Below are 14,417 nucleotides of genomic sequence, written 5' to 3'. Positions count from 1 at the left end.
GGAGAGGGTCAATGTGTCCTGATAGGGTGCTCTATTCCATTCTTCAATGTATATAATTATCATATCCTCTTTCCCTGATCCTTTGAAATTCAGGAATCCACCTCTGCCTCTCTGTAACCCCCAAGTTTCCAGGGAGAATTAAAACACACACTTCTTGCAGGCCCTCGGTATATAAACCCAGAGGGCTGTTGTCTGTGAGGCCATTGGGTGTGGAGGGAGACTGACTGGGGTAGAGCCACCTTACCTTGGTGAGCCAGCCTTTCACAGTGGGTTTGGCATCATTCTGAGGGACAGCAGCAGAGCTGGTCACCTGCACCTTGAGAACGCTCTGCAGAACACGGATCCATTCTTCCAGGATGTTGGGAGAGTCTGCTGTCAGGAAGTAGGTCCTCTTTTCAGTGATGAGCTGGAGGGAAAGGAGGCAAGGAAATGTCACAGTCTGATCACGTGTGATCTCTCCTTCAGATGTTGAGTCGTATGGTCATATGGGTATTTTTATAAGAGTAGAGGAGTTAACCCCTATGTCCTTGGCCAAATTCAAACTCAAATAGTTACATGCTACATCTGTAAATTCCCCCCATATTTTTGCTGGATACTAGATACTTCTTCATTTCCTCTCTTGTTCTGCAATGTTGCTTAGGTCTATTAAGTAGCTGCTATATGTCACTATAGAGGTGGTTGCATTTTAGTGGTGGGTGAAGTACTGTCTATTTCTTTATTTATACATCCATATTTATAGCCTATTTTTGCCCTCTGCCCTCAATAGCTTCCAAAGTGCTTTGGAGTCCTTTGAGAGGAAAGCTGTTTGATGAATACAAGATATTACCATTAACTCTCAGTTAACTTCAGTGCGAGAAGGGCAGAAGGGAGCTCACTCTATGCCAGTCCCACTCAGAATGCAAGGGAGGCTTTAATATCTCATCTCCTTTACAAAGAAGTCCCCTGGCATTGATGCCTTGCCCTAGGACAAGTAGGGCTAGTGATGGGCCAATTTCAAATGGTTTGGAGACTCAGTTTCGAGATGCACCCAAAATTGTAGATGTTTCTCCAAAGCTTATGAGAATGGTCTCGCCGAGAAGATTCCTGGTACCACTGCTTTTGGTTGGGCCAGAAGCAGCACAATAACAGTCTCTCTCACAAAGGCTCAACCTTTCTTAAGAAGGTGCTGGCTGCACAGAGGGAAATGCAGAGGGAAGAAAGTTATCTGAACTTCTTTAAACATCAGAAAGCTGGGTTTAGGTTGCATTTCGGACCTTTGCTCTTTTTTATACAAAACTGACTGCCTCCCCAAGCTGAAACACAAGGCAAATAAAAGCCAGGAAAGTCAATACACATCTGTCATGACCAGGTACACCATCCAGACTGAAGTAACTCCTCTCCCACTCAGCCCTGTTTACATCCTTGAGCATGTGGTTATGTGCAAGGTCAAAAGGCAATTCTCACCTGAAACGTCTGGGACCCTTCACCCCGAATGATCTGGCAAGAAGAATTCAGCTCAACCTGCCCCTGAGGCTTGCGGATAACATCGCTCTGTGGAGAAAAAGGCAACAATCTCAAAAGGATCAGCACTAGCTTCACCAGCCAGCTAGAAGTATGGAGTATGAGACATCACACCTGGATGCATTTTAGGCAACATGTGGCTGCCACCCTAGGGACAGACTGAGAGGTGCCTCCTCCACCAGGCTAATGAGAACTTAGCTCCCAGGGATGGAAGTACAGCACACCCATGCCCATAGGCACCACCAATATGAGATATCCCCACACTATGCTAATCAGGAATGTGCAGAGACGGAAGAGCAGGATGCTTTTTATTTAAAACTATTTCTCTGTTTAGGAAGTTTTAACAGATTTTAGAAATCTGTAAATGTCAGAGACAATACAACAATCATTACAACAGTGAACTTTTGTTTAGAGAAACATTATACGGTAATAGCAATCAGATCTCTCTTTTTAACGGGGTGTTAACATGTTACAGAGTGAGCATCTTCACACTATCCATGACATGTTCTTTTAGTGTTTTGTTTTTGCTTTTTTAAAAAAAAATCTTTGAGTGAAATCTCTGATTACATGCATTTAACAGACCAGGTAAGTCTATCAGATGTTAATATTCAAAAAAATTGGAAAGGTGTGCTGGGTTTTTGGTGGTGTTTTTTTTTTTTGGCAGGTGAATATACTTTGTCTGAATATTGAATAAATGGCTGTCTGTTTTGCTGGGTACGTAATTGGTGCATTACATTTTCCATAACAACTCCCATATTCTTTTGAAAAATTCCACCAGAGTTGAACTATTTTTCTTCCCCAATGAGCAGCTATCAGTAGCAGAGCAGCTACTAGCTGATGAGAGACTAATTCTTAATTTCCTTTTGTGTGATCATTTCCACTAGGAAGCCCCCAGGAGGATTACCAAAAGTGAATCAATGAGTGATCTGCAGGGCTGGCCTTTATGCCATCTTTAGGATTTCTTATACTGTGCACTTTCAAGGGTACATTCTTACACAGGTATGGAAATCCATGTAAGACTAACAAACTAATTGCCCTTTGGCTGACTGGTGTACAAGTGCATACTTTAGTAGCAATATTGATAGGCACCAGTTAACCTTGACTGGCTGGTGCTTCTTAGTCATAAAACTGCATAATTTCCTTTTTTACCTTTAAAGCAGATGTTATTTGAGCCAAATGGGTATCCTTCAGAAAATGGAAACCCAGCCCAAGTTAAGTCTATAGAAAAGAAAATGAAATAATGGTAGGTAAAATGTAAGATAGAAGTTAGGAGTGCAAAGTGGGAATTGAAGAGTAAATAGCCAAAAACATAGAAACAAATAATGACATTTTTTTTAATAGAAGTAGGAAGCCTGTGAGGGAACTGTTGAACCTGATAGACTACCAGAGAGTAAAGAGAAAATTTAAGGAGAATAAGGACATTGCAGAGAAGCTAAGTAATTTCCTTGCTGCAGAGACATTCCTCAGACCTACTTTTTTGATGTGTTTAAGATGAGGTGCTGGAACAAAGTGATAAATTTAAGAAAAACAAGTCGTTAGGTGCAGATGAGATTGATTCAGGAGTTCTGAAGAAATTTAAGAATGAACTGGGTGAGCTGCTAATAAAGTTATGCAATCTCTCATCAAAATAAGTTCTTTGACAGAGGACTGGAGGATAGCAAATATTGTATCTATCTTAACAAAGGCACTAGGAATAGGTCTGGGAATTACAAGAGAGTAAGACTTACTTGAGTACCAGAAAAAATGGTTGAACAGTATTTAAAAAACAGAATTATTAACACTTTGAAAAATGTGATATGTTAGAGAGTAATTAGCATCGCTGCTGTAAAGGAAGAGCGACCCAATTTTCCTAGCTTTTTGAACAGCTTCACAAAATAGTGGATAAAAGAGAGAACATTTGCTCGATGTGAAGCAGATGTCAAAAGGAAAAAAAAAAAAGATGCATAAGGAAAGGAATAGAAAAGAACACTGAAAGTATTGTAATGCCATTACAGAATTCAATTGTGTACCCTCACCTGGAATAATGCATTTAGTTCTGGTCACGCTATCTCCAGAAATGTGAGGACAGATCAGAGATGAGTAACAAAAATTATTAGGGGCCTAGGTAGGCTTCTGTGTGAGGAGAAAATAAAAAGACTGTGACTGTTTAGAGAACAGATGTAAAGAATGAATGATATGGTGATGGTGAATTGGGTGCTCCTGTTTACACTTCTTTGAATGTCTCTTTTTACATTAACTTTTTACACTAACAAATTTAAAATTAACAAAAGGAAACCTATTTTTTTACCTAATGCATCTGTGGAACTCACTGCCACTAAATAGCTGAGATGTCAAAAGTTTGTAAGATTTTTAAAAGAATGAGGGCTTATGGATAATGAAAACATTTAAAAATTACCATAGGTAGGATTTAAAAAAAAATATATTAAAACCCACTCATATTTCAGGTCATAAGCCAGCCACAAACTGATGGGAGTGAGGAAGAAATATCCCCTAGGAAGGGATAAATGTCCACTGTAGAATTTCTTGCGCACACACATACATCCCCCCCCCCCTTCCCCCCCGTGACACATCTCATGTTGGCCACTTTTGTAGCTAGGATACTGGACTAGAAGGTCCTGTTAGCTGATTTGGCAATGCCTACATTCCAAGGAAATCATATGAAAGAAAATGTTAACGTTACACAGTTAAAACTCAGGACATATGAAAATTAAACTGGCAATACAATACAGCCCCTTGTGTGTATATATTGTAGTACTCTTTAAATGATCACATACCACTAGATGGAAAAAAATGGTAGGCTATTGTATTATTTGAGAAACAGTATGGGACCATGCAGTTAACACTGAATCGTATGTTTGTACAAGGGGAAGAGTTAAGAGTTTGTGGTCAGTCCTAATTTTCTAACTTCTTCACATCTGAGTGCCTACCTGCATGCCCTTAATGTTGCACTAGCATTTATTTTTGCATTTGCTTTCATATTACAGTAAGATCAATGTGAGGATAAACACTTTTTTTCTTTCAGTGGTCTGTGTGTTGTCAGTCAACAAGTTTCAAGCCAGTTCCTAGTGGATACGTTGTTACTTCACAAAAACCACCACTACACACGGCCCCTCTGTCTGATCAGAGAAACCAATGACTGAATGGAGACTCCCCTCATCCTTGGGGTCGTACCCAGGGTCGGGGTGAGGCACATTTGCAGGGTAGTGGGGGGCAAGTCTGCACTGCAGCTGCCCATGTGGTCTCTGTTATGTGAATAAACAGAGGATTTCAGTTGCCAGAGCTATCCATGTGGCAACTTTCACCGGTTAATGAAACTAACTCAGACTTCAAGCGGCCTTTCCCCTGTGTCTGGCACTGGTGTGTTTGCTTCTCACTCACCGGAGACTTGTAGTACATGATTTGTCCATTTCTCAGAACAAACCAACGTCTCTTCCATGTCTTCACCTGGCTGCCCATTTTCAGCAAATAGCCTGATTTCTCCATGGGCTCCTAGAGGATAAAGGATAGGTGGATTATCCTGAGCCCAAGATGAAAGCAACTGAGAAGTGCCCACACCAAGGGCTGCCACCTGCCAGATCGCCAGCATCCCCCATCTTCTCTCCAGCTCAGATTGTCAGATGTCAGGGCCCACATCACTGCATAACTTTGAGAATCTGCTACTGCTCATGTATGTGTAAGTACTATGGTGGATGTGTGGGGCAGTGAAGAAGATATCGGAAGGCAGGACTGGTCATGCTTTCACAGATTGCCTGAATCATTGAAAATTATTATTTCCCCATACAACGTGCTAAGCACTCTTCAAACATAAATGAAGTAAGGGTAAGCTCTAGGCAGCAGTAAGTCGCAAGCCTCTTGCATGTATACTCCTTTACTTTCAAGAATAAGAGAATAAAAAAATGGGTGGAGGGGTGGGTAAATAATGGATTCACATGAGAAATTCATTGATTTTTAAGGCCACTATGATCATCTAGTGTGGCCTCCTGAATAACACAGGCTATGGAGTGTGACTAAGTGGTCCCTGCGTGAAGTCTATAATTTGTGGCTGAGGTGGGGAGATGGGAGGTTAAACAAAATACATCTCATGCCACTGAGCTATGTGCTTCACCCTTTGTCCTTAGCTTGCTGCTAGGCAGGAGTAATGTGGTGGCTGCAAAGGAGCATTCTCATTGATGCAGCACGTTGTAGCTGTGCTTGCAGAAGCAAGCCCATACCAGCAATGATAAAATAACACTGGGTATTTATGGAACGCTTTTCATTTGGTAATCTCAAAGCTCTTTACAGAGATGTGCAATTATCTTTACTCCCATTTTATAGAGGAGGAAACTGAGGCACAGAGCGGTTAAGCAACTTGCTTGATATCACACAATCAATCAGTGGCCGAGTTGGCAATAAAACTTGGGTCTTGTGACTCCTGCTTTGTTGCTGTAATCACTAGATCAAAATGCCTCCCATGTTTCCAAATGAAGAACTTTTTGTTTCTATACAAATGGGTGAGGTCACAACCATCACCTAAAGAAGAGTGGGATGTGCAGAAAACTGGTATGGATAATCAAACTTCATGCTGATGGCCCCGGGGTCAGGAAGGACTATATTGCCAGTGCTCAGCACTACACAGTTGGCCAAGTACATTATGGGGGTTCCTATGAAGTATCAGGCAGTGGCTGATGACAGAGACAAGCTGGATCAACAGTCTGGTTTGGCATGGCAGATCCTTCATACTGTAGCTTTGCCACTCCCCTTTCAGGGTCAGTGCTGTGTCCATATCCCAGAATTGATGTCCAAGGGGGCATAAAACTTACACTGCAGACTCCACCATCAGTGGAATAGGAAGATGTCCGCTGCAACTTGTGCTCTGGCTCTGAATAGTCACCATCCAGGGAGTAGGCATCAGGAGGAATGGCATAATCACTCTCTGAGCTCAGCGAGGACATAGAGACACCTGCCAGGAATTAAGGGACAATGGGAATCCTATGTGCTCAGGATCTGTGTGAGATCTGTAACTAGCACCCTGAGCCTGCGCTGTCTGAAAAAGCCTCCAGTTCAACCCCAAAGCTACTTGGCTCAAGGTGAGCAAATCAATCAGATATTGTTCCAAATCTTGGACATCCAAATCCCACCACCCAGGCCTGTGAACCCATTCTTCTGTAAACACGAGAATGGGAAGGAATTCTATAATGTAATGAATTCAGGGCTGCCTAAACACAGGCAAGATACTCACTATCCAAACTACACATGAGAATTTTAACTAATAGAGCTCAAGAACCCCTGCTGTCAAAGCACAAGCCTCTACCACTTGAACTAAAGGAGAACCCTGATCATCTGTTACTAATAGTACAGCTTCACTTTCTGTAATCCTTCTGCCTCTAGATGCCAGTGGCACACAGACACATTAGCCAGTACAGCACGAGAAGAGACCATTTTAAACCATATACACAGAATTCAGGTTTATTGTTCGCCACCTGCAATGACAGTGCTGCTTTTTGGAAAGTTAGATTGGATCCATACGTCAGTTCTCATTCTCATGTTTTTCACTTTCACTTATTCTGATCAGGATGCAATTTATCTGATGCTCCAAAGGCAGGAAATAATTGTGCACCTTTTTAAGTGCCATTTGGCTTCTGGTGCAGAATTTAACAGCTGTGACAGAGCTAACAGAAGCCAACAAGAAGTTGATTGACATGAGTTGGCACTAGCATGCCTAACAGATGGCCTGGAAAGAAAAAGGTGTTTCTTTTAGCATACAACTAATGTGTAAAAGCTCATGATTCCAAGGATCTATGTGTCACAATCATTTGGCTGTAACAATCAAATGGAGAGATCCCCAAACTGGTCCTGGTGTCAGAGTTCCACCGTAGACTAAGAACTATTCTAGAAGACTGGTTTCTACTGAGCAATGGTTGGCAGCCCAAGTCTGCCTGCTCTCCCCAATTTACTGGGTTCGCCTTACCTCGTTTCACAGCACGAGGGCTGCCTGGCATGCTGGTCTTTCTGATCTCAGATCCACCATTGGAGGTCCTGAAGCTGGCATGGGAGCTGCAGTCATCATCAGAGCCTGAGGACTCATCTAAGAAAGGAACGTTGCTGATCTGGGTGGCTTTCTGGAAAACAAGCCTTCAAGATCAGAATGCGAGGAAGGAGGATCTCCAGTACAGACACATGCTACAATTCATAAAGAGACAGCACAAACAGAACAGGGCTAGTCTTATTTCTTCAAAGCTACCCAGGCCCTCTCACCCCACTCACCATCATGCTGAGGTTTTCAACTCTCATTCCTCTTTCTCCAGGGACTCTCCAGGCCATGTTCCCCTCCAGGTCCCATATTCCTGAGTCTCCCCAGATTCTGTCTTCCTAGGGCTTCACAAACCCAATCTTTCCCCTTGGGCTCCCAAAATCCATCTTCTATTTCATTCTCATTCACCCTTCGGCCTCCATCCTCTAAGACCTCACTAGTCTCCACCATACCCATCATCCTGAAGCTTCCCAAGAACTGCCTGGTCTAAAACATATACCAGGGTTCTGTCCTCCCTGAATGGGGATCTGTAGCTTCAGTGGACTGAACCTTTGTAAATTTCACTTTATGCAAATTTGATGATGTATTCAGGGACTTAGTAAGTTGCCAATATTGCCCTCAGTTTGGCAAAGATAAAATAGTTTTAAATATATCTATTACTACCGTGTGTGTATGTGGCATCTGCTACTCCACTGCAGCCTGTCAGTCTGCAGGGCTCCCTGGCATTCTCAAGCCCTCTTGTCTGCTCAGTGTTGTCCCTTTCTACTCTCAAGATGGTGGCAATTCTCCCCATTCTTTCCTTAACACAAAAGGTGAAGTATAGTAATCCCTTACCCCCTTCAGCGTAGTGTAGACTGGAACCGTGACATTTCTGTAGATAAGGCAAGTGAATGGCCCAGAAGCTGAATATGATGGAAAATTCGAAACTAGAAAATTTAGAGAGAGAACAAAGACTGGTGAAAAAACAGCAGGTTTTACTGGAGGGAAGTAGATGTGAAGGCACAATGTAGCAATAGGGAACCTCAACAAGACGAACTAGTGAGAAGGAGGTAGATCTGGAAGACTTGATCTTGCAAAGGTTGTGGGGATTACTAATTTTGGAATGTTCTCGAAGGTGACTGCACTTCCTCTTCCACTGTGCCTATAGGACACCTCACCCACCCTTGCATTCCTCCCAGGGTGATGGCAGCCAGGCACAGTGAACCACATAGTGAGAGGCAGAACCAGGAGATTTTAGCATTCTGGTGGAGAAGTGCATGACCAACCATGACTTAACTGAACTAGGGTGAGACTGTTTGGCCATCTTACTAATAGAGAACACAAGAAAGGTATTCCATTGCTCCCCACTTTGTGGGCCCAGGGCTAGCCTTAGATCTATTTAATCCCTGTAGCTACATAGGGTCAACTTACCAAGGTTCACACACATACCACAGAGATGCCAGCCAGAGCACTATGCCCAAGGAAGTCAGTGCCAGAGGACCATGCCAAATATTTAATTCCCTAACTGCCTTCCCCATCTTCATTTTGGAAGGTTCCATGCCTAGCTTCCTGCGCCATTTTGGTAGGTCACCAAAGGTTATGGGAGCTCAGAAATAGGTGGAAGATGATGGTGGGGTCACTACAGCCTGAGAGCAGATCACAGGCAGGCAACAGCAGGATATGCAGAGAAGTGTCTTGTCATAAGTGCGGAAAGAGGTAAATCGCGCCCCCCCCCCTTCCCCTAGAAGTTACTTAACACAGAGGCCAAAAAAAAAACCCAAGGATTGGTCCTTCAGGGTATTTCTGTGCTGCAACTGAGGGCAAGCCTTCCAGCCCAGGTCCACAGACTCATGCTAGCATGGTTCATGCTAGCGTGCTAAAAATAGCAGTGTCAACATTGCTTTGACATTGCAGCTCGCACTCCCTCCCCCAAGCTCGAGAGCCCGAGCAACATCTACATAGTTATTTTTAGTGCACTAAATCAAACGCTGCTTAGCACAAATATGTGGACCTGGACTGGGAGGCTCACTCTAAGATGCAGTGTAGGCATACCCATCTAGGCCCAGATATCTTCCTCAACCTGGCTGACAGCCAGGGTGAGATCTGATTTGAAAACAGGCAAGAAAAGGAGAAAACATGAACAGCCAGAGGCTAATGTCTTACAACCTCAGCCTAAGCTCTCTCTCTGGATGGATCTTATCTCAAACTTACTCCAGCTGGGAGAGTCAGTCCCAAGGGCCACCTCCGATAGTCTCATGCCAGACTTGGCTACTGCATAGATCCGATTCTCCTGGAACAATAGCATTGCATAGGGTGATGGTCAGAAAAAGCACCAGAATATAACAATCAAATTGTAAGTCAACTGAACTATTTCACTTGTTCAGATTTAATGGCCTCACATTCCTTTCTGTCCTGACTGGCAGCCGCATCCATGAAGGAAAGAATCTCTAAGGAGAAACTGATCCATCCCACTGCATGGGGGAAGGGAGCTGTAGTGGTGATATCCAGTCCCACCCCCTGAATCACAGTTGAATTGCTGGTAGTGCTACAGAGATCATATCCTCAAGCTGGGACATCTACACTCAATCATCAATTTAAATAATAATTTAGAAATGCTGGTTTCATTGCTATGAACACTGCATTAAAATGTACTAAAAAAAGGTCTAAAGTGAACATCTGTGAAAGATTCCCATTCTTTGCCAAGGGAATGGAGGCAATAGCTGGAATTATTTGAACAAGCCTTGTCCTGAGTTACCATAACATATGGCATTTCCTCTCTAAAGATTTCAAAGAGCTTCACAAATGACACAAATTCCACAGGAAAAAAATCTGACACTAATGCAACATTAAGATTGAGAAATCAAGCAGTCAAAAGTGGGCAAACACAGAGTTAAGATTGGAAGAAAATCCTTAATTCTGCATCCTCGTGCTTATTCCTTAAAAACGCTATCGCCATATAATTAAACATGGTCAAATAATATATAATATTACACATAAAAAACTACATGAAAATAGCATTAAGGTTGGAAAATCAAGCACACAAAATTTAGAATATGCCAATATTCAGGTTAACCATATGCATGATAATACAGTCTTTAATTACATGAGCACACACTATTTTTTCCATAGGATCCCTGCCTCATTCAGTGCACAGCAAGAACAGTACTCATTGAATGAGTAACTGTTCAATAGTTTGGTTTCTCCTCATTGTTCACTGGGTGGCCCGATGTCTTATTTAATACACACAGTTCAAATCTGGCTCTGAAGACAATTATTAAATTCCTTATGGAAATTCTATGGCATTCATCACTACAGTATCTGAGATTTTCACAAACGTTAATTAATTTATCTTCACAACATCCTTGTGAGATGAGTGGGTGGTTTTATCCCCATTTTACAGGTAGGAAACTGAGGCACAGAGAGATCAAGGTCAAAAGTGTCCACTAATTTTGGGTGCCCCACTTGAGACACTTAGGACCTGATTTTTCAGCGAGCTTAGCATTACACAGCATTTTATATGTTCAAAGCACAGCTCCCATTGACTTCAGTTGCAGCTGTTAGTGCTGAGCATTTTAGCAAATCAGACCCCAGGGCACCCAACTCAAGCTGGGCACCCAGAAAATGAGGAATGCACAGTTAGTGACCACCTGTGAAAAGTTAGGTTTAAGTCAGTGGTGCCCAAACTTCTCCTGTCACGCCCACCCTTACTAATAATGCAATCTGTCCGCATGCCCCCTCCATTCCTGCACAGTTGGCTAAGCAGAGGAGCTTGGGCTGAAGGCAGAGCTGGGGCTAGAGACAGTGCTGGCAAGGGGGTGAACAGAGAATGAGGGCAGAGCTGGGCTGGGGGCAGAGCGGAGCTGCGGATGGGGCTGGAGCAGAGGGGTGCAGTTAGGGTGACCAGATGTCCCGATTTTATAGGGACAGTCCCAATTTTGGGGGCTTTTTCTTATACAGGCACCTATTACCCCCACGTCCTGTCCCGATTTTTCACACTTGCTATCTGGTCATCCTAGGTGGAGCAGAGCTGCAGCTGGGACTGGACTGGGGACAAAGCAGGGCTGGGGGCACTTCCTCCCTGTCCCCCATGGGGGCTGGCCTGCCCCCCCCAAGTTCCACCCCTCTGAATGTTCCTTCATGCCCCGCCCCCAAGGGGACCACACTCCAGTTTGGGGACCACTTTTTTAAGTGACTCGACTAGCATCACACAGGAACTCTGTGGCAGAGGCAGAGATAAAACCCATTTCTCCAGGGCAGCATTCAACAGCCTTAACCATGAGACCGTCCTTTCTCTTCCTGCAATCCCCTGCCTCATTCGCCACACACCTCCCAAATTCTGAAACAAGTCAGGCAGGAGTCCTACAGACAACAGCCTCCTTCACAATACAACCCTGATTCATCTGCACAGAAGGCTCATCCTATGCACTGAATAAAGGAGGGATCCTGTGAAAAAAATTGTATGTGATCATGTAATTAAAGGCTATGTCTGTACTACGAGCTGGGGGTGTGATTACCAGCGCGCATACACATCCTCATGGTAGCTCAATGAGAGCTAGTGCGAGTTGTGCACACGAGCTGGGAATTACATCCTTCACTCATAATATAGATGTAGCTGACTGTATCATAAAGCACATACACAAGGGGGCCAAATTAAGGTTGCACAGGCAACCTTAATTCTGACATTTCCTAACTTTTAAGGGCTTAACTTTCCAACCTTAAAAATGTTCTTTTAATGTAGTTTGTGTGTGTCATTTTCTGGGTTTTTAAAAAACAAACTAAATAAACAGCCAGATGGTTCCTCAGCAGGGTTGGAACATTTAGATCCCCCACACAGACCTCTGCCACTTAAACTAATGGAGTAACTGGTAGTAATAGTTGTAGGCTATCTTCTATGTGGGCTGGACACTAGAGGGGGATGAGACATATGCTTTGCCAGTGGCACACTTTACTTTTGGTGATAGCAGAATAATGTTGAGACTTTGGAATATGGAGTTCCTTTTCAGATTCTGGAGGGAAGCATTCTCTAGTGGTGACAGATCCTTCTGACCCTGTCTCCTCAACAGTCTGTCCTAGTGCTATTTCTCCCCTTCCCGCCTATCCAGCTTGTAATTTCACATGGGGACAGAAGAACCTTCAACTGTAGATTTGCATTTCTTGACTTTTGAGTTTGATCTCTCAAGATTAATATTTCTTTGGTGGGAATTTTTTCCAGAGAATCTTTTGCTTTTGTTTTTTTAAAGAAAAGAAAAGAATAAAAGTTTCCAATGTGAACAGTATGTTCCAATATCTAGAACTATTTGGCTTGATAAAGATGGCTGCCTTCATAAGTTAACTAAGGTTGCCAGAAGCCAAACAGCCCAGATAAAGATCACTATAAGCCTTCACCTAGGCAACCCAAGCCCGACCATTATTGACAGAGGCACCCAAGTACTGATGAAAGGTGAGCAGAACAGTATATGTAGTGCCACCTGCGTTTCTTACCCAGGATGGGAATCTGTGCAGTGGTGGAGTAGGAGGTTTGCCTCCTGGGTCTAGTGGTCCAGCTTCAGAATTCCCAGCTTCATTTTTGCCTGAACCAGGATGCTGATCAATCTCCACACCCATCCCAGCCTCTTCCCCCACTGGGCATCCGTCTGTCTCCATCTTCTCTGGCAGCTCATCATCATCAATGTCTGTCTCCTCCACTTGTGCAGGACAGAGTGTTGAGGTTGTTATGGGCTGGAAGGTGCCAACCTCTATGCTCATTACATGATGGAAGCGATCAGCACCTGGCTGGGGTTGGCTGTAATGTCTCTTTGCTAGCTGGATACTGTCTCTTGGGGTGCTGGGTGTCCGGATTTTTGGGAGAGTCAGACTATTGCCTAGTCCACATTCCCTCCCTGGAAAGCTTGGCTGTGTTGAAGTAACGGATGATGGCAAATCCAGTGTTGGCTCTGCAGTTGGGAGACAGCCATCAGGGGTACTCATCATCTCCCCAGAGGAAGAGGAGTCCAGCCTGTGGGAGCGGAACTTGGCACTCAGCTCATCTGAGGAGTTTCCCAGCTCTGATGCCATCTGATCTGAGGTGCTAAGAGAGTTCTGGTTTCTCCCCAAGGAAGACTGGAAAGCCAGGGCTTCAAGGACACTTGTGGACTCAACGGCGAGGTCCAGTAGTGTGGGATCAGGGCTCCCTGAACTAGTGTCAGAGATTACAGTAGGGAACGTATCTTTCTCTGAAGAGGGCTTCCAGTTCGATGGGTCAGGGATGACCCTGAGCATGTTCTGTGAGGGCAATGATTTATTGTCTTCTTCTGCAATGGAGGCTTCATCAACAAGGATCATACCTGGTGTAGGGGGAACACCTTTAGCAGCTCTTCCCGGACACTCCTGTTTGACACCCAGCCCAAGGAGCACGGACTTCTGGTCTGGTTTCTCAAGCAAGGGTGACAATAGCATTCTGGGCACCAAAGGGTTATAGCTCCAAAGAGATTCAATAGGAGGGATGGTTGTTAAATCTAAAAAGAGAGAAGAAGGATGGTTAGGGCATTTAAATGTTTTTTGTCCAAAGTGTTGCTTGTTAGGACGAGTTCCTGTCAGATGTATTTCAGCCACATGGTATGTTTACACTGCATGTGGGAGCAAACCTCCCAGCGCAGGTCCACAGACCTACATTAGCAGGGCTAGCATTAGCATACTAAAACCAGTGCTTAATTTGTGCCATGGCTTAGCCCCAGCACCTGTGGGCTTACCACATCAGTTATTAAATTTAAAAAATTGCTTGAGACCCAGGACCTAATTGCTTGAGCCCCAGCACCTCTTTCATTACAAATTAAGCACTGACTAAAAATAACTGTGTAGATGTTGTGGCTCGGGCTCTCAAGTCAGGGGGGTGGAGAAAGTAGGCTTGAGCGCCTGAGCTGCAGCCCAAATCACAACGTCAAAGCAATGT

At 43.9% G+C, this 14,417-nt stretch overlaps 1 protein-coding gene across 1 annotated transcript in view; it reads right to left on the bottom strand.

The window, feature by feature from the left end:
- The window catches only part of PLEKHH1 (pleckstrin homology, MyTH4 and FERM domain containing H1), an 88,989-nt gene that overhangs the window by 36,813 nt on the left and 37,759 nt on the right, over window positions 1-14,417 (bottom strand). The window contains exons 7-14 of the mRNA XM_065403793.1: window positions 12,971-13,983; window positions 9,701-9,779; window positions 8,345-8,436; window positions 7,448-7,598; window positions 6,300-6,439; window positions 4,879-4,989; window positions 1,444-1,530; window positions 245-406 (exon numbers count right to left, since the gene is read on the bottom strand). Of these exons, the coding sequence (XP_065259865.1) occupies window positions 245-406; window positions 1,444-1,530; window positions 4,879-4,989; window positions 6,300-6,439; window positions 7,448-7,598; window positions 8,345-8,436; window positions 9,701-9,779; window positions 12,971-13,983 (1,835 nt within the window). The remainder of the gene's footprint in view (window positions 1-244; window positions 407-1,443; window positions 1,531-4,878; window positions 4,990-6,299; window positions 6,440-7,447; window positions 7,599-8,344; window positions 8,437-9,700; window positions 9,780-12,970; window positions 13,984-14,417) is intronic.

The sequence above is a fragment of the Emys orbicularis genome, chromosome 4 (assembly GCF_028017835.1).
Source record: "Emys orbicularis isolate rEmyOrb1 chromosome 4, rEmyOrb1.hap1, whole genome shotgun sequence".
Taxonomy (NCBI): domain Eukaryota; kingdom Metazoa; phylum Chordata; order Testudines; family Emydidae; genus Emys; species Emys orbicularis.
Note: the sequence above shows the minus strand (reverse complement) of the source record. Positions and strands in the feature narration are given on the sequence as shown.